Source organism: Bombina bombina, chromosome 6, assembly GCF_027579735.1.
Source record: "Bombina bombina isolate aBomBom1 chromosome 6, aBomBom1.pri, whole genome shotgun sequence".
NCBI classification, from domain to species: domain Eukaryota; kingdom Metazoa; phylum Chordata; class Amphibia; order Anura; family Bombinatoridae; genus Bombina; species Bombina bombina.
In genome coordinates, this window is record NC_069504.1 from 460,352,972 (window position 1) to 460,373,577 (window position 20,606).

A 20,606-nucleotide genomic window follows, 5' to 3' on the forward strand; every position below is an offset into this window, starting at 1 on the left:
CGTTACAGTGTGATTCGCCTTATCTCATATTTCATTCTGATAAGGTGGTTTTACATACCAAACCTGGTTTTCTTCCTAAGGTTGTTTCGAATAAGAATATTAATCAGGAAATTGTTGTTCCTTCCTTGTGTCCTAATCCTTCTTCTAAGAAGGAGCGTCTGTTACATAACCTGGACGTGGTCCGTGCCTTAAAGTTATACTTACAGGCAACTAAGGATTTCCGTCAATCATCTTCATTATTAATTGTTTATTCTGGAAAGCATAGGGGTCAGAAAGCTACGGCTACCTCTCTTTCTTTTTGGCTGAGGTGTATCATCCGCCTGGCATATGAGACTGCTGGACAGCAGCCTCCTGAAAGAATTACGTCTCATTCTTCTAGGGCTGTGGCTTCCACATGGGCCTTTAAAACGATGCATCTGTTGAACAGATTTGTAAGGCTGCGACTTGGTCGTCCCTTCATACTTTTTCCAAATTTTCCAAATTTGATACTTTTGCTTCTTCTGAGGCTGTTTTTGGGAGGAAAGTTCTTCAAGCAGTGGTGCCTTCCGTTTAGGTCTCTGTCTTGTCTCTCCCTTTCATCCGCGTCCTGTAGCTTTGGTATTGTATCCCACAAGTAAGGATGAAATCCTTGGACTCGTCGTATCTTGTAGAAGAAAAGGAAATTTATGCTTACCTGATAAATTGATTTCTTCTACGATACGACGAGTCCATGGCCCTCCCTGTCATTTTAATACAGACATAGTTTAGTGCATGTGGAAAAAGGGGTTTATGATATGTGTCTTTCTGAAGAGAGGTGTGGGTATAATGTAGATGTTATAATATTAAGACTATAAATTAGCTGAGGTTATTGATAAGATTATTACTGAAGAATGCTAGAATAAGAACAGTTTCAATGAAGCATGTGAATATAAATAAAGGTTTGAGATATTTGAGCAAAATAACAGTTCATTTGACTAATTATAATACTTTCAAAATACACATTGGAATCAAATAACTTTCTTACCTATACTGAACTATAGTATGCTACCAATATATTTCTAATTTTGAGTTTTCCATAACAGACAGGTCTAACTCCTTTAATGGAAGCTGCATCAGGAGGTTATGCAGAGGTTGGAAGAGTTCTCTTAGATAAAGGAGCTGATGTAAATGCTCCTCCAGTGCCTTCATCAAGAGATACTGCTTTAACTATTGCTGCTGACAAAGGTCATTATAAGTTCTGTGAGCTGCTTATTAATAGGTAAGTAACACTTATGTCATTTATCTTGTATTCATCATTTATTTTGTATTGTTTGCAGGGTGGATTTGATTTAAATCATGATTTAATCAGTCAATTAATATAAATCATGCTTCTTTCCTAAGATATGGTGAGTCCATGGAATCATCAATAACTAGTGGGAATAGCACTCCTCGCCAGCAGGAGGAGGCAAAGAGCACTACAGCAAAGCGGCTATGTCACTTCCCTTACCCATAACTTCCAGTCATTCTCTTTGCCTGTGGTGTCTGATCTACAATCAATATTTATTTTAAAAGCAGATTAGGTTTGCTCTGATCTTGCTAAAGGTTCTAGCCTTAGCTCATGTCAGTCTCTTCAGTAGGGCAGTGGTGGCTTTTAAGCAATGGGGAACTTGTGGGGTACAATCCTCACTCAATTTCCCCAAAACCTTTTGCTGCCCTATTTAGATAGCCTGAGTAAGTTTACTCAGTCTTTCTGTATTTCTGTATTTCCACATGTGAGGGATAGCATCCTCTCAAACCAGGTGAGCTGTCCTACTGCCGGACAGATAAATGTTAAGGTAAATGCCAGTTTTATTTTTCTATGTAAGCAGGGAAAAAATTGGCACTTATTCAGCTGAAAAACTGCAGGGGGACGTTTTTTATTATTCCGGTCAGGGTGCAGGTTTTTATGACAGTTTTTGCAGGCACCGTTAGTGTGAGGAGTTATTTTATTGATGGCTCAATGAGGATCCGTTTTTAGTAATGGATTATGTACTTTTATTGGGGGGGTTTATTGTTTGTTTTTAAGCCTGTTTTCTTCTATAAGAAATTTTGCCTTTCCCTCTTACCACTGCTCACTAGAGTATTTACGCTAGCTAGACAAACTGGTTCTCTTCCTTCTGAGTTCTTGGAAGCGACCATTGTAGCCATGCCAAAACCTGGCAAAGACCCAAATGCATGTGCGAACTTCAGACCTATATCGCTAATCAATATAGACATGAAACTTCTAGCCAATATTTTAGCCACCAGACTCAACCATATTCTCCCCTCATTGATAGACTTGGGACCAAGTAGGATTTACCCCTGGAAGGGAGGGGCCTGATAATACCAGACGCATTTTAAATAATTCTTAGAAGCTAAACACTGAAACATCCCATGAACAACTCTGGCCTTAGATGCCGAAAAGGCATTTGACCAGGTAAACTGGCTTTATCTCTTCGAAGGGTTACATAAATTTGGTTTTCCACCATACTTTCCATCCTGTGTCAGAGCATTATACTCCTCTCCGTCGGCAACGATCAGGGGGCTCGGTTTCCTTTCCCCCTCCTTCCCTATCACCAATGGAACGAGACAGGGATGTCCCTTTTCACCCCTGATATTCGTGTTAATAATGGAGCCACTGGCCGAGGCAATTCAATCCGCCGATGATATAGTTGGTGTGGTCATAGCGGGTATACCCCAGAAAACTGCCTTATTTGCTGATGACCTCACCGTCTTCCTGGGAAGCTCTACCCCATCTCTTCCAGCTCTCTTTAAGCTTCTCCACACCTTTGGAACGATCAGTTACTACAAATTGAACGTAAACAAAACGGATGCTTTTACTATCAATATATCAGACAGGGAGTATACCGACCTTACAAAGCATTATGCGTTTAACTGGTCGCAGCAAAAACTAAAGCACTTAGGGGTTTTCCTATCTTGGAAAATATTCACTATAGTTGAAACCAACTTCTACCCACTTTTAAGTTCCTTCCAGAAATGTGTAGATCGTTGGAATGTCCCATGTATTTCCTGGCTCTGCAGACGCTTTTAAGATGACCTTACTATCTAAATTAACTTACCTTTTTAGAACCTTGCCAATACCCATACCTAAATCCTTTATTGGAAAATTTCAAATGCTATGTAATTCATTTGGAGAAAAAGACACCCTTGAGTGTCTACCAGAATCATGCAGCAGCCAATACTAAGTGGGGATGCAGGCGCCCCCAACCTGGCTCTGTACCATGAAGCCTCTAGACTTGCCCACATTCTTCCCTGAAGTTCTGATTCCTCGGATTGCAAATGGTGGGGTTTAGAACAGGCTACTTTGCCAAATTCACTCTCCCTTTCGGATCTCCTCTGGATTCCTAAACATATTAGGGTATCATTTTATATTAGAAATTACATTGTTCTCTCTGCTTTACGCTTTTGGGATAAAACCTGATCTCTTCCCCAAATTGCCCCCATCCTTCGCCTAGTCAATCCCTGCCAGGCCTTCTTAAGGCACTGCGAGACTCACATCCACAGCTATGGCAATCACATGGTATCACCACTGTGGGGGGACCTTTTCCCGAATGGTCAACTTATCTCACTTGCAAACTTTCGGTCCACATATAACCCATCCCAGATATTGCAATTTGTGTTTTGGAGACTTAGGAGTCTCCTAAGAGCTTGGAGGTGTCGTATAGTCTAGGGCTGTCACTAAATGAGTGTTTAGCAACAAATGTATATGTGTGATTCTCGCAAAAGAGGATCAATAAGAGATGCTGTAAGAATTTTATAACTCCACAGGGGGTTCACTGAAATTCCAATGCGAGCCCATACTAACTGGGAGAAACGTTGAGATATGGCCAGAAGGATACCTAGAGCGTTGTCAATCTCCTACCAGGATCTTCTTAATCCAAATGTCTACTATAAATTGGCCCATATTATCTCCTGGGATAGATCCCTCAGATTTCAAGCCTCTCAGGAGGATTGGTCAATGGCTATCTTAATAACCAAGAAAGCCCTCCACTGTGTTACTCTACTAGAATGATATCTTAAAGTTTGCATTCAATGGCATCTTACACCTCTGAGGCTCTTCAAAATCTCCCCCTTGAATTCACCTCTATGTTGTAGAGGCTGCGGAACAGTTGGTTCACCGGCCCATGTGTGGTGGGAATGTTCATTGCTGCTCCCCTTGTGGGAGATGCTCTCTAGAAGATGTTTTGATCTTGATCCCAACTTGTGGACCAATCCACAAACAGTGTTGTTTCACCTATCCATTGGGTCTACTCTTACCCCCAATAGCTTGATTAGTATCTACCTGCTGATGGCAGTAAAGCCCGTTTGTGGAAGCAAGCCGCAATCCCCACCTGGAATGATATTTCTAGAACCATGACTTACTTGGAAACTATGGAGTGCCCCATTTCTTTCATGTAATTAGCAAGAGTCCATGAGCTAGTGACGTATGGGATATACATTCCTACCAGGAGGGGCAAAGTTTCCCAAACCTCAAAATGCCTATAAATACACCCCTCACCACACCCACAAATCAGTTTTACAAACTTTGCCTCCCATGGAGGTGGTGAAGTAAGTTTGTGCTAGATTCTTCGTTGATATGCGCTTTGCAGCAGGCTGGAGCCCGGTTTTCGCAGTGAATGTCAGAGGGATGTGAAGAGAGTATTGCCTATTTGAATTCAATGATCTCCTTCTACGGGGTCTATTTCATAGGTTCTCTGTTATCGGTCGTAGAGATTCATCTCTTACCTCCCTTTTCAGATCGACGATATACTCTTATATATCCCATTACCTCTACTGATTCTCGTTTCAGTACTGGTTTGGCTTTCTACTACATGTAGATGAGTGTCCTGGGGTAAGTAAGTCTTATTTTTGTTACACTCTAAGCTATGGTTGGGCACTTTTATATAAAGTTCTAAATATATGTGTTTAAACATTTATTTGCCTTGATTCAGGATGTTCAACATTCCTTATTTCAGACAGTCAGTTTCATTATTTGGGATAATGCATTTGAATAAACAATTTTTCTTACCTTAAAATTTGACTTTTTTTCCTGTGGGCTGTTAGGCTCGCGGGGGCTGAAAATGCTTCATTTTATTGCGTCATTCTTGGCGCAGACTTTTTTGGCGCAAAAATTTTCTTTGTCATTTTCGGCGTCATACTTGTCGCCGGAAGTTGCGTTTTTTTTTTTTGACGTTTTTGCGCCAAAAATGTCGGCGTCACCGGATGTGGCGTAATTTTTGGCGCTTAAAGCATTTAGGCAACAAATAATGTGGGCGTCTTTTTTTGGCGCTAAAAAATATGGGCGTCATTATCGTCTCCACATTATTTAAGTCTCACTGTTTATTTGCTTCTGGTTGCTAGAAGCTTGTTCATTGGCATTTTTACCCATTCCTGAAACTGTCTTTTAAGGAATTTGATCAATTTTGCTTTATATGTTGTTTTTTCTATTACATATTGCAAGATGTCTCAGATTGACCCTGAATCAGAAGATACTTCTGGAAAATTGCTGCCTGATGCTGGATCTACCAAAGTTAAGTGTATTTGTTGTAAACTTGTGGTAACTGTTCCTCCAGCTGTTGTTTGTAATGAATGTCATGACAAACTTGTTAATGCAGATAATATTTCCTTTAGTAATGTTCCATTACCTGTTGCTGTTCCATCAACATCTAATGTTCAGGATGTTTCTGTTAACATAAGAGATTTTGTTTCTAAATCTATTAAGAAGGCTATGTCTGTTATTCCTCCTTCTAGTAAACGTAAAAGGTCTTTTAAAACTTCTCATTTTTCAGATGAATTTTTAAATGAACATCATCATTCTGATTCTGATAATGATTCTTCTGGTTCAGAGGATTCTGTTTCAGAGGTTGATACGGATAAATCTTCATATTTATTTAAAATGGAATTTATTCGTTCTTTGCTTAAAGAAGTCTTAATTGCATTAGAAATAAAGGAATCTGGTCCTCTTGATACTAAATCTAAACGTTTGAATACGGTTTTTAAACCTCCTGTAGTTATTCCAGAGGTTTTTCCCATCCCTGATGCTATTTCTGAAGTAATTTCCAGGGAATGGAATAATTTGGGTAATTCATTTACTCCTTCTAAACGGTTTAAGCAATTATATCCTGTGCCATCTGACAGATTAGAGTTTTGGGACAAAATCCCTAAGGTTGATGGGGCTATCTCTACTCTTGCTAAACGTACTACTATTCCTACGGCAGATAGTACTTCCTTTAAGGATCCTTTAGATAGGAAAATTGAATCCTTTCTAAGAAAAGCTTACTTATGTTCAGGTAATCTTCTTAGATCTGCTATATCTTTGGCGGATGTTGCTGCAGCTTCAACTTTTTGGTTGGAAGCCTTAGCACAACAAGTATCAGATCATAATACTCATAGCATTGTTAATCTTCTTCAACATGCTAATAATTTTATTTGTGATGCCATCTTTGATATCATTAGGGTTGATGTCAGGTATATGTCTTTAGCTATTTTAGCTAGAAGAGCTTTATGGCTTAAAACTTGGAATGCTGATATGTCTTCTAAGTCAACTTTGCTTTCCCTTTCTTTCCAGGGTAATAAATTGTTTGGTTCACAGTTGGATTCTATTATTTCAACTGTTACTGGGGGGAAAGGAACTTTTTTACCACAGGATAAAAAATCTAAAGGTAAATTTAGGTCTGCTAATCGTTTTTGTTCCTTTCGTCACAATAAGGAACAAAAGCCTGATCCTTCCCCTACAGGAGCGGTATCCGTTTGGAAACCATCTCCAGTCTGGAATAAATCCAAGCCTTTTAGAAAGCCGAAGCCAGCTCCCAAGTCCACATGAGGGTGCGGCCCTCATTCCAGCCCAGCTAGTAGGGGGCAGATTACGATTTTTCAAAGAAATTTGGATCAATTCGATTCACAGTCTTTGGATTCAGAACATTGTTTCGCAAGGGTACAGAATAGGCTTCAAGATAAGGCCTCCTGCAAGAAGATTTTTTCTTTCCCGTGTCCCATTAAATCCAGTGAAGACTCAAGCATTTCTGAAATGTGTTTCAGATCTAGAGTTGGCTGGAGTAATCATGCCAGTTCCTGTTCTGGAACAGGGGTTGGGGTTTTACTCAAATCTCTTCATTGTTCCAAAGAAGGAGAATTCCTTCAGACCAGTTCTGGATTTAAAAATATTGAATCGTTATGTAAGGATACCAACATTCAAAATGGTAACTATAAGGACTATTCTGCCTTTTGTTCAGCAAGGGCATTATATGTCCACAATAGATTTACAAGATGCATATCTGCATATTCCGATTCATCCAGATCACTATCAGTTTCTGAGATTCTCTTTCCTTGACAAGCATTACCAGTTTGTGGCTCTGCCGTTTGGCCTAGCAACAGCTCCAAGGATTTTTACAAAGGTTCTCGGTGCCCTTCTATCTGTAATCAGAGAAGAGGGTATTGTGGTATTTCCTTATTTGGACAATATCTTGGTACTTGCTCAGTCTTCACATTTAGCAGAATCTCATACGAATCGACTTGTATCATTTCTTCGAGAACATGGTTGGAGGATCAATTTACCAAAGAGTTCGTTGATTCCTCAGACAACGGTAACCTTTTTAGGTTTCCAGATAGATTCAGTGTCCATGACTCTGTCTCTGACGGACAAGAGACGTCTGAAATTGGTTTCAGCTTGTCGAAACCTTCAGTCTCAATCATTCCCTTCGGTAGCCTTATGCATGGAAATTCTAGGTCTTATGACTGCTGCATCGGACGCGATCCCCTTTACTCGTTTTCACATGCGACCTCTTCAGCTCTGTATGCTGAACCAGTGGTGCAGGGATTATACAAAGATATCACAATTAATATCTTTAAAACCGATTGTACGACACTCTCTGACGTGGTGGACAGACCACTATCGTTTAGTTCAGGGGGCTTCTTTTGTTCTTCCGACCTGGACTGTGATCTCAACAGATGCAAGTCTGACAGGTTGGGGAGCTGTATGGGGGTCTCTGACAGCACAAGGGGTTTGGGAATCTCAGGAGGCGAGATTACCAATCAACATTTTGGAACTCAGTGCAATTTTCAGAGCTCTTCAGTCGTGGCCTCTTCTAAAGAGAGAGTCGTTCATTTGTTTTCAGAAGGACAATGTCACAATCGTGGCATATGTCAATCATCAAGGAGGGACTCACAGTCCTCTGGCTATGAAAGAAGTATCTTGAATACTTGTATGGGCGGAATCCAGCTCCTGTCTAATTTCTGCGGTTCATATCCCAGGTATAGACAATTGGGAAGCGGATTATCTCAGTCGCCAAACGTTACATCCGGGCGAATGGTCTCTTCACCCAGAGGTATTTCTTCAGATTATTCAAATGTGGTGACTTCCCGGAAATAGATCTGATGGCTTCTCATCTAAACAAGAAGCTTCCCAGATATCTGTCCAGATCCAGGGATCCTCAGGCGGAAGCAGTGGATGCATTGTCACTTCCGTGGAAGTATCATCCTGCCTATATCTTTCCGCCTCTAGTTCTTCTTCCAAGATTGATTTCCAAGATTCTAAAGGAACGTTCGTTTGTTCTGCTGGTGGCTCCAGCATGGCCTCACAGGTTTTGGTATGTGGATCTTGGAGATTGAACGCATGATTCTCAGTCATAGAGGTTTCTCTGACTCCGTAATTAATACTATGTTACAGGCTCGTAAATCTGTATCTAGGAAGATATATTATTGAGTCTGGAAGACTTACATTTCTTGGTGTTCTTCTCATCATTTTTCTTGGCATTCTTTTAGAATTCCTATAATTTTACAGTTTCTTCAGGATGGTTTGGATAAAGGTTTGTCTGCAAGTTCCTTGAAAGGACAAATCTCTGCTCTTTCTGTTCTTTTTCACAGAAAGATTGCTAGTCTTCCTGATATTCATTGTTTTGTACAGGCTTTGGTTCGTATAAAACCTGTTAAGTCAATTTCTCCTCCTTGGAGTTTGAATTTGGTTCTGGGGGCTCTTCAAGCTCCTTCGTTTGAACCTATGCATTCGCTGGATATTAAATTACTTTCTTGGAAAGTTTTGTTTCTTTTGGCCATCTCTTCTGCTAGAAGAGTTTCTGAATTATCTGCTCTTTCTTGTGAGTCTCCTTTTCTGATTTTTCATCAGGATAAGGCGGTGTTGCGAACTTAATTTACATTTTTACCTAAGGTTGTGAATTTTAACAACATTAGTAGAGAAATTGTGGTTCCTTCATTGTGTCCTAATCCTAACAACTCTAAGGAAAGATCGTTGCATTATTTGGATGTAGTTAGAGCTTTGAAATATTATGTTGAAGCTACTAAAGATTTCCGCAAGACTTCTAGTCTATTTGTTATCTTTTCTGGTTCTTGGAAAGGTCAGAAGGCTTCTGCCATTTCTTTGGCATCTTGGTTAAAGTCTTTGATTCATCATGCTTATGTTGAGTCGGGTAGAACTCCGCCTCAAAGGATTACAGCTCATTCGACTAGGTCAGTCTCTACTTCCTGGGCATTTAGGAATGAAGCTTCGGTTGATCAGATTTGCAAAGCAGCAATTTGGTCTTCTTTGCATACTTTTACTAGATTCTATCATTTTGATGTGTTTTCTTCTTCTGAAGCAGTCTTTGGTAGAAAAGTACTTCAGGCAGCTGTTTCAGTTTGATTCTTCTGCTTATAATGTCAGTTTTTTTCATTATAAGATTTAAACTTTGTTTTGGGTGTGGATTTTTTTTCAGCGGAATTGGCTGTCTTTATTTTATCCCTCCCTCTCTAGTGACTCTTGCGTGGAACACATCTTGGGTATTCATTATCCCAATACGTCACTAGCTCATGGACTCTTGCTAATTACATGAAAGAAAACATAATTTATGTAAGAACTTACCTGATAAATTCATTTCTTTCATATTAGCAAGAGTCCATGAGGCCCACCCTTTTTGTGGTGGTTATGATTTTTTTGTATAAAGCACAATTATTCCAATTCCTTATTTTTTATGCTTTCGCACTTTTTTCTTATCACCCCACTTCTTGGCTATTCGTTAAACTGATTTGTGGGTGTGGTGAGGGGTGTATTTATAGGCATTTTGAGGTTTGGGAAACTTTGCCCCTCCTGGTAGGAATGTATATCCCATACGTCACTAGCTCATGGACTCTTGCTCATATGAAAGAAATGAATTTATCAGGTAAGTTCTTACATAAATTGTTTTTTACCTCCAACAATAAGACACTGCTCCACTGCCAAGCTTGGGAAGTTTGGGCAAAGATCAGTAAAAATTAAAACGGGGACTTCCACTCTCTCGTATTCCTCAAGGCTCTCCCTTTTTTTTCTTCTCTCCCTTCCCCTTCTTTCCTCCCTCCCTTCCCCACAAACCTACTAGGCTGGGGGAAAATAAAAAAGGAAAACAAAGAAATAATCTCTAGCACTTTTTTTGAAATATGACAAGTTTTAAGCTCAATGATTTAATCTTCACAATATTATTTATACATAATATAACCTAATTCACTGCATTATAAATAATATTATAAGGAAGACACAGGAAGACTATACTTTATTTTCTACATTTACATATTATGATGTTCATGGTACGAATATTGATTGCATTTTATTCGTACAGTTTGGAACCTTGTACTCTTTTTATTCACAAATTTGTGTTCTATCAACATGCTATACGGATATGGGATATGTATATTCTCACATTTTTGTATGCTTCTATGTCTATGTGACTTTGTGTTTATGTATGCAACCTTAATGTTTTTTCTTTCTGTCTTAAATAAAGATGATAAAAAAAAAAAAGAAAAAAAAAAAGGCTTTTGTCAGCTGTAGGACCGCCCCTTTTGGGGAGGTTCTGATTCTTTGAATTTTCCTCAGTTTGCTGCGGGTTGCAGGAGAGGTAGGGCACCTCAGTAATTCTGCTGAGGTGTAGAGTGTTGCCTGGGGTATGTTTTCTTGATTTGGTAAATTTGAAAGGAACATTTATTTATTAACGTTTTTTTGTCTGTATTATATCCTTTGTTAAAAGATTTAAAAAAAAAAAAAAGTTAATTTTTTTTTATTTTTGCTTCTTTTTTTTTGTATTATTGATCAAGAGGATGGGCAGGATTTTACCTGTAGCTTATGTTTTGATGCCCATGTGGTACCCCCAGTACCTTCAGTACCTTTTTGTTCATGTATTAAAAGAACTTTAGCTTATAGAAAGACCTTTTGACCCTGACCCATCATTAGCTAAAGCGGATGCTGTTTAGGAGCCTCCTGTTTCAGATGCGCCGCAGCTGTCTCCTCAAGCGTCCCAATCCTATTCATCTGCACATGCAGTGCCCTGCGTTTCCTCTCATGCTCCGTCTGGGGTTACTTTGCAAGATATTGCTGCCCAGGTATCTTCTGCGGTATGAGGTGCTGCCTGCTTTTCCCATGCTGCAGGGAAAACGCAAAAGGAAATTTAAAGAAACAGTAACTAAGGTTTCTGATCCTAAAGTGGCTAATTAAAGTATTTCCTCTCAGAAGTCTGAGGATGAAGATTCTTTGGGTGCATCTGAGGGTGAAATCTCGGGATAAGGCAGTATAATTCTTTCTGCTGATGCTGAAGTTGTATCCTTCAGTTTTAAGGTCGAACACCTCTGCTTGTTACTTATACAGTTCACCCAAAAATGTTCTCCCCTTTAAATTGTTTCCAATGATTCATTTTACCTGCTGGAGTGTTTTAAATTGTTTACAAGTAGCTCATTTACCCCTATTTTGGCATTTGAAATAGCTGATTTAGCCTGTGGTATCCCAACCTATACTGAAAGTTTCTATACTGGAGTATATTCTATTGAATAGCCTAAGTAAACACAGCCAGTAGAAGAGATTACACTCTCAGTGGGGGGCATGATAGTTAAGTAATAACATAATAATTTTCCATTGTTTTCTCTTAGTTTTGAGCTTTGGTTTTCTAGACAAATATAAGATAAGGAAGCAAGTTTGTGTACATAAGTTATAACATAATGAGATCTGATATTACCTGACGCTCAACCGATTGTAATAGGCTGTGGTTTAAAAGCACAAAACCAGCTACTTCATATACACAAACCGGAAAATTAAATTTTTCATATATTTTTTACTCTGCAACTGGTATAACAATTCATTAAAAAAACATTCATATAAAAACAATTTTACAGTGTACTGTCCCTTTAAGGAGGTTTTGCCTACCTTGGATGACTCAGATACTACTATCGTTGTTAACCCTAAGAAGTCTAGTAAGCTGAACAAGTATTTTGATGTTCCCTCTGCGGTGGAGGTATTTAGGTGGAAGGAGCTATTTCCACTTTGGCTAAGAGGACCACTATTCCCATAGAGGATAGTTGTTCTTTTAAGGTTCAAATGGATAAGAAATTGGAGGCATTATTAAAGAAAATGTATGTTAACCATGATCTTCAATGGCAGCCTGCGGTGTGTATTGCTTCTGTTACCAGCGCTGCAGCTTACTGGTTTGGTGCCTTGTCTGATTCTATTCAGACAGATACTCCTCTTGAGCAGATCCAGGACAGGAGTACGGCTCTTAAGTTAGCCAATTCCTTTTGGATGCTTCTTACAGGTCATTAAACTGGGAGCAAAAATGTCTGGTTTTGAAATTCTAGCTCGCAGAGCCCTTTGGTTAAAATTCTGGTCTGCGGATGTTTCTTCTAAGTCTGTTATTCGCTTTTCCCTACAAGGGTAAGACCTTGTTTGGGCCTGGTTTGGCTGAAATTATTTCAGATATCACAGGAGGAAAGGGATCTTTTCTTCCTCAGGATAAGAAGAATAAGCAGAAAGGGCGTCAGAGTAATTTTCGTTCCTTTCGTACATAGAAACATAGATATTGACGGCAGATAAGAGCCATAGGCCCAGCAAGTCTGCTCAATATTGCCTAACAGTATAAACTTATCTAGTTCGTAGGATAGCCTTATGCTTATCCCAGGCATTTTTAAAGTCCCCGACAGTGTTTGTCATTACTACCTCTTGAGGAAATTTTTTTCCATAAATCAATCACTTGCTTCCTCAAATTACTCCTGAATAAACTACCCTTCAGATTGAGATCATGACCCCTTGTCCATTTTATGTAAAATACCCACAGCCTCAGTTTTACTAAGCCCTTTAACGTACTTGAAAGTTGCTATCATATCACCTCTTTCCCTTCTCTCCTCTAAGCTATACATATTTAGGTCATTGAGCCTATACTGGTAAGTTTTATTTTTAGACCATGTACCATTTTGGTAGCCCTCCTTTGCACAGATTCAAGTTTGTTAATATTCTTCAGAAAGTATGGCCTCCAGAACTGTACACAATACTCAAGATGAGGCCTAACTAATTATCTATAAAGTGGCATAAGAACCTTACTATTTCTGCTGCAAATACCTCTACCAATACCAGTTTTAAATAATCTGAAATCCCAAATCCTGTTCATCTGTAACAGTCAGTAAAGTGTCATTGAGTCTGTAATTAACATTTGGATTTTTCTTCCCTAAATGCATTATTTTACACTTTGCTGTGTTAAACTTTAGATCCCAGTCATTTGTCCAATCCTCCAATTGTTGTATATCCCTTCTCATTTTGTCTACCCCCCCCCCCCCCTGGAACATCCACTTTGTTGCAAATTTTTGTATCATCTGCAAACAGACATACTTTCCCCTGTAGCCCTTTGCTGTTATCACAGATAAATATGTTAAACAAAACAGAGGCTTTCCATTAATTTCCCTATTACTGAAGTTAAACTAACTGGCCTGTAGTTACCAGATTCCTCTCTACTGCCCTTTTTATGAAGAGGTATTCCATCTGCTATTCTCCAATCATCTGGGATAGTTCCTGTTAATAGTAACTGATTAAGCAGATCAGTTAATGGGACAGTTAGCACTGATCGAAGTTCTTTGAAAACCCTTGGATGAATATTATCAGGACTAACAAAACCTCATCCTCTGTAAAAAGATTAGCGTTACGCTTGTTTCTATTTTTCATAGCATCCCTTAATGTAGACATTCTATCTTCACAATCTTTTGTGAAAACTGAACAGAAGTAATCATTGAGACAGTCTGCAATTTGCTTATCTCCTATTATTCTGTCAACTGATTTCAATTTTACTATTCCTACCTTTTCTTCTTTCACTGATATATCTAAAGAATGTTTTGTCCCCATGTTTTACTGACTGTGCTATCTTCTCTTCTGCATTGGCTTTAACCTTCCTAATTAACTGCTTTGTCTTTTTTTGTTGGAGTCTCCATATTTTCATCTGATTGTGTGTGTCTGTAATTTTTATAAGCTATCTTTTTTGTCTTTACAGCATGTGCTTACTTCTTTGGAAAACCAAATTGGTTTCCGCTTTCTTTTACTTTTACAGACATGTCTAATACATTGTGCAGTTGAACCTCTGTAATAAGAGTTTTCCCTTTTAAATAGTTTTTTTGGTATTCTCCCATTAATGAAAAATCTGCCTTCCTAAAGTCTAAAACTTTTGTTTTAGTCTGGGTGGACAGTTCCTGCACATGAATACTAAACCAAAAAGATTGATGATCACTGGATCCTAAGTTCCCACCTACAGACACATCTGAAACTGTATCACTGTTTGTAAGTATTAGATCTAATATAGCTTCCTTACAAGTTGGTTCCTTAACTAATTGCTCAAGTGATACCCCTAGCAGAGATTCAAGAATATACCTGCTTCTAACTGATCTAGCAGAAGGAATCTACCAGTCTATATCTTGCAAATTAAAGTCCCCCAGTACTATATCCTTACCCTTCATGGCCATTTTGGTTATTTCTTCTAATAACAGATTGTCCAGTTTTCTCCTACATTGGTGTGTCCGGTCCACGGCTTCATCCTTGTGGGATATTCTCTTCCCCTACAGGAAATGGCAAAGAGAGCACAAAGCAAAAGCTGTCCATATAGGCCCCCCTCTGGCTCCGCCCCCCCCCCCCCCCCTGTCATTCTCTTTGCCGCTCTGAACAAGTAGCATCTCCACGGGGATGGTAAAGAGTATGTGGTGTTGGTTGTAGTTTTATTTCTTCTATCAAGAGTTTGTTATTTTAAAATAGTGCCGGTTTGTACTATTTACTCTACAACAGAAAGTGATGAAGATTTCTGTTAAAAGAGGAGTATGATTTTAGCACCAGTAACTAAAATCCATTGCTGTTCCCACGCAGGACTGTTGAAACCAGAGAACTTCAGTTGGGGGGAACAGTTTGCAGACTTATCTGCTTCAGGTATGACCAGTCTCTTTTCTAACAAGACCCAGTAATGCTAGAAAACTGTCATTTTTCCCTTATGGGACCGGTAAGCCATTTTCTTAGACTCAGTAACAGAATTAAGGCTTATAAATTGGGCTCTATGCTGGTTGACACTATTGTGGGCTAAATCGATTTGTTTTTATCATATTTATATGACAATTGGAGTGTTTTGTGAACTTTGAAACACTTTTGGGAACGTTTATTTGCGCCTGGCACTTGTTTAGATGCCTACTCTAGTCAGAAAGGCCCCTTCACTCTGGTATGCAGTGGGAGGAGGCCTCATTTTCGCGCCTCAGTTGCGCAGTTACTTTCCATAGGCAGTGCATGCAGCTTCACGTGAGAGGGTCCTGTGGCTGAGAAAAGGACTCAGGAAGGCTTATTTCTGTGGTGAATAACCCATAAGGAAGGTAAAAGCCGCAGCAAAGTCTGTGGCAGGGACTGTAGTTGCTCATTTAAGGGTTTAGAGACTTGAAATTTGGTGTGCAATACTTTCAAAGCATTAATACACTGGGGTGTAAATTTCAGAAAGATCGGATATTTCTTTGATAGTTTTTCAAACATTCAGAAATAAAGTGTGCTCTTTTTATTATTTAAAGAGACAGTAACGTTTTTGTTTAAATTTGTTTTTATTGCATTAATAGCCTGCCTAAATCTGTCTAACATGTCTGTACCTTCAGATTGCATATGTTCTGTGTGTATGGAAGCCAAGGTGGTCCCCCCTTTAAATGTATGTGCAAATTGTGCCATGGCGTCCAAACAAAGTAAGGACAGTACTGTCACATTTAATAAGGTTGCCCAAAATGAATCTTCAAATGAAGGTAGTGGGGATAGTTCATCATCCTCTCCTTCTGTGTCAACACCAGTTTTGCCCGCGCAGGCGATACCTAGTACATCTAGCGCGCCAATGCTTGTTACTATGCAGCAATTAACAGCAGTAATGGATAATTCTATAGCAGCTCTTTTATCCAAACTGCCAGCATTTCCCTGAAAGCGTGATTGCTCAGTTTTAAATACAGAGGATGAGCAAATAGGCGCTGACGATAATTTATCTGTTATTCCCTCACATCAATCTGAGTTGGCAGCGAGGGAGGGTCTGTCTGATTCACGAAAAATTTCTAAGCAGGCAGAACCTGATATCGTGGCATTTAAATTTAAGCTAGAACATCTCCGCGCCCTGCTTATGTAGGTGCTAGCTACTCTTGATGATTGTGATTCTTTGCTGATTCCAGAGAAGTTGTGCAAAATGGACAAATTCTTACAGGTCCCAGTGCACGCTGATGCTTTCTTTCATGTAATTAGCAAGAGTCCATGAGCTAGTGACGTATGGGATATACATTCCTACCAGGAGGGGCAAAGTTTCCCAAACCTCAAAATGCCTATAAATACACCCCTCACCACACCCACAAATCAGTTTTACAAACTTTGCCTCCCATGGAGGTGGTGAAGTAAGTTTGTGCTAGATTCTACGTTGATATGCGCTTCGCAGCAGGCTGGAGCCCGGTTTTCCTCTCAGTGTTGCAGTGAATGTCAGAGGGATGTGAAGAGAGTATTGCCTATTTGAATTCAATGGTCTCCTTCTACGGGATCTATTTCATAGGTTCTCTGTTATCGGTCGTAGAGATTCATCTCTTACCTCCCTTTTCAGATCGACGATATACTCTTATATACCATTACCTCTACTGATTCTCGTTTCAGTACTGGTTTGGCTTTCTACTATATGTAGATGAGTGTCCTGGGGTAAGTAAGCCTTATATTTTGTGACACTCTAAGCTATGGTTGGGCACTTTTATATAAAGTTCTAAATATATGTGTTTAAACATTTATTTGCCTTGATTCAGGATGTTCAATATTCCTTATTTCAGACAGTCAGTTTCATTTTCTTTCATGTAATTAGCAAGAGTCCATGAGCTAGTGACGTATGGGATATACATTCCTACCAGGAGGGGCAAAGTTTCCCAAACCTCAAAATGCCTATAAATACACCCCTCACCACACCCACAATTCAGTTTTACAAACTTTGCCTCCGATGGAGGTGGTGAAGTAAGTTTGTGCTAGATTCTACGTTGATATGCGCTCCGCAGCAAGTTGGAGCCCGGTTTTCCTCTCAGCGTGCAGTGAATGTCAGAGGGATGTGAGGAGAGTATTGCCTATTTGAATGCAGTGATCTCCTTCTAAGGGGTCTATTTCATAGGTTCTCTGTTATCGGTCGTAGAGATTCATCTCTTACCTCCCTTTTCAGATCGACGATATACTCTTATATATACCATTACCTCTGCTGATTCTCGTTTCAGTACTGGTTTGGCTATCTACTATATGTAGATGAGTGTCCTGGGGTAAGTAAGTCTTATTTTCTGTGACACTCCTAGCTATGGTTGGGCACTTTGTTTATAAAGTTCTAAATATATGTATTCAAACATTTATTTGCCTTGACTCAGAATGTTCAACTTTCCTTATTTTCAGACAGTCAGTTTCATATTTGGGATAATGCATTTTAACATTTTTCTTACCTTAAAATTTGACTTTTTCCCTGTGGGCTGTTAGGCTCGCGGGGGCTGAAAATGCTTCATTTTATTGCGTCATTCTTGGCGCGGACTTTTTTGGCGCAAAAATTCTATTTCCGTTTCCGGCGTCATACGTGTCGCCGGAAGTTGCGTCATTTTTTGACGTTATTTTGCGCCAAAAATGTCGGCGTTCCGGATGTGGCGTCATTTTTGGCGCCAAAAAGCATTTAGGCGCCAAATAATGTGGGCGTCTTATTTGGCGCGAAAAAATATGGGCGTCACTTTTGTCTCCACATTATTTAAGTCTCATTTTTTATTGCTTCTGGTTGCTAGAAGCTTGTTCTTTGGCATTTTTTCCCATTCCTGAAACTGTCATTTAAGGAATTTGATCAATTTTGCTTTATATATATGTTGTTTTTTCTCTTACATATTGCAAGATGTCTCACGTTGCATCTGAGTCAGAAGATACTACAGGAAAATCGCTGTCAAGTGCTGAATCTACCAAAGCTAAGTGTATCTGCTGTAAACTTTTGGTAGCTATTCCTCCAGCTGTTGTTTGTATTGATTGTCATGACAAACTTGTTAAAGCAGATAATATTTCCTTTAGTAAAGTACCATTGCCTGTTGCAGTTCCTTCAACATCTAAGGTGCAGAATGTTCCTGATAATATAAGAGATTTTGTTTCTGAATCCATAAAGAAGGCTATGTCTGTTATTTCTCCTTCTAGTAAACGTAAAAAATCTTTTAAAACTTCTCTCCCTACAGATGAATTTTTAACTGAACATCATCATTCTGATTCTGATGATTCCTCTGGTTCAGAGGATTCTGTCTCAGAGGTTGATGCTGATAAATCTTCATATTTATTTAAAATGGAATTTATTCGTTCTTTACTTAAAGAAGTCCTAATTGCTTTAGAAATAGAGGATTCTGGTCCTCTTGATACTAAATCTAAACGTTTAAATAAGGTTTTTTAAATCTCCTGTAGTTATTCCAGAAGTTTTTCCTGTCCCTGATGCTATTTCTGCAGTAATTTCCAAAGAATGGGATAATTTGGGTAATTCATTTACTCCTTCTAAACGTTTTAAGCAATTATATCCTGTGCCGTCTGACAGATTAGAATTTTGGGACAAGATCCCTAAAGTTGATGGGGCTATTTCTACCCTTGCTAAACGTACTACTATTCCTACGTCAGATGGTACTTTGTTTAAGGATCCTCTAGATAGGAAAATTGAGTCCTTTCTAAGAAAAGCTTATCTGTGTTCAGGTAATCTTCTTAGACCTGCTATATCTTTGGCTGATGTTGCTGCAGCTTCAACTTTTTGGTTGGAAACTTTAGCGCAACAAGTAACACATCGTGATTCTCATGATATTATTATTCTTCTTCAACATGCTAATAATTTTATCTGTGTTGCCATTTTTGATATTATCAGAGTTGATGTCAGGTTTATGTCTCTAGCTATTTTAGCTAGAAGAGCTTTATGGCTTAAAACTTGGAATGCTGATATGGCTTCTAAATCAACTTTACTTTCCATTTCTTTCCAGGGTAACAAATTATTTGGTTCTCAGTTGGATTCCATTATTTCAACTGTTACTGGTGGGAAAGGAACTTTTTTACCACAGGATAAAAAATCTAAAGGTAAAAACAGGGCTAATAATCGTTTTCGTTCCTTTCGTTTCAACAAAGAACAAAAGCCTGATCCTTCATCCTCAGGAGCAGTTTCAGTTTGGAGACCATCTCCAGTTTGGAATAAATCCAAGCCAGCTAGAAAGGCAAAGCCTGCTTCTAAGTCCACATGAAGGTGCGGCCCTCATTCCAGCTCAGCTGGTAGGGGGCAGGTTACGTTTTTTCAAGGAAATTTGGATCAATTCTGTTCACAATCTTTGGATTCAGAGCATTGTTTCAGAAGGGTACAGAATTGGTTTCAAGTTGAGACCTCCTGCAAAGAGATTTTTTCTTTCCCGTGTCCCAGTAAATCCAGTAAAAGCTCAAGCATTTCTGAAATGTGTTTCAGATCTAGAGTTGACTGGAGTAATTATGCCAGTTCCAGTTCCGGAACAGGGGATGGGGTTTTATTCAAATCTCTTCATTGTACCAAAGAAGGAGAATTCTTTCAGACCAGTTCTGGATCTAAAAATATTGAATCGTTATGTAAGGATACCAACGTTCAAGATGGTAACTGTAAGGACTATCTTACCTTTTGTTCAGCAAGGGAATTATATGTCCACAATAGATTTACAGGATGCATATCTGCATATTCCGATTCATCCAGATCATTATCAGTTCCTGAGATTCTCGTTTCTGGACAAGCATTACCAGTTTGTGGCTCTGCCGTTTGGCCTAGCTACAGCTCCAAGAATTTTTACAAAGGTTCTCGGTGCCCTGCTGTCTGTAATCAGAGAACAGGGTATTGTGGTATTTCCTTATTTGGACGATATCTTGGTACTTGCTCAGTCTTTACATTTAGCAGAATCTCATACGAATCGACTTGTGTTGTTTCTTCAAGATCATGGTTGGAGGATCAATTTACCAAAAAGTTCTTTGATTCCTCAGACAAGGGTAACCTTTCTGGGTTTCCAGATGGATTCAGTGTCCATGACTCTGTCTTTAACAGACAAGAGACGTCTAAAGTTGATTACAGCTTGTCGAAACCTTCAGTCACAATCATTCCCTTCGGTAGCCTTATGCATGGAAATTCTAGGTCTTATGACTGCTGCATCGGACGCGATCCCCTTTGCTCGTTTTCACATGCGACCTCTTCAGCTCTGTATGCTGAAGCAATGGTGCAAGGATTACACGAAGATATCTCAATTAATATCTTTAAAACCGATTGTTCGACACTCTCTAACATGGTGGACAGATCACCATCGTTTAATTCAGGGGGCTTCTTTTGTGCTTCCGACCTGGACTGTAATTTCAACAGATGCAA

At 39.2% G+C, this 20,606-nt stretch overlaps 1 protein-coding gene across 1 annotated transcript in view; it reads left to right on the forward strand.

Annotated features, from left to right (window-relative positions):
* The window catches only part of ANKHD1 (ankyrin repeat and KH domain containing 1), a gene marked incomplete in the record, with an annotated part of 1,187,903 nt that overhangs the window by 662,993 nt on the left and 504,304 nt on the right, over positions 1–20,606 (forward strand). The window contains 1 exon segment of the mRNA XM_053717232.1: positions 1,062–1,237. Within this exon segment, the coding sequence (XP_053573207.1) occupies positions 1,062–1,237 (176 nt within the window).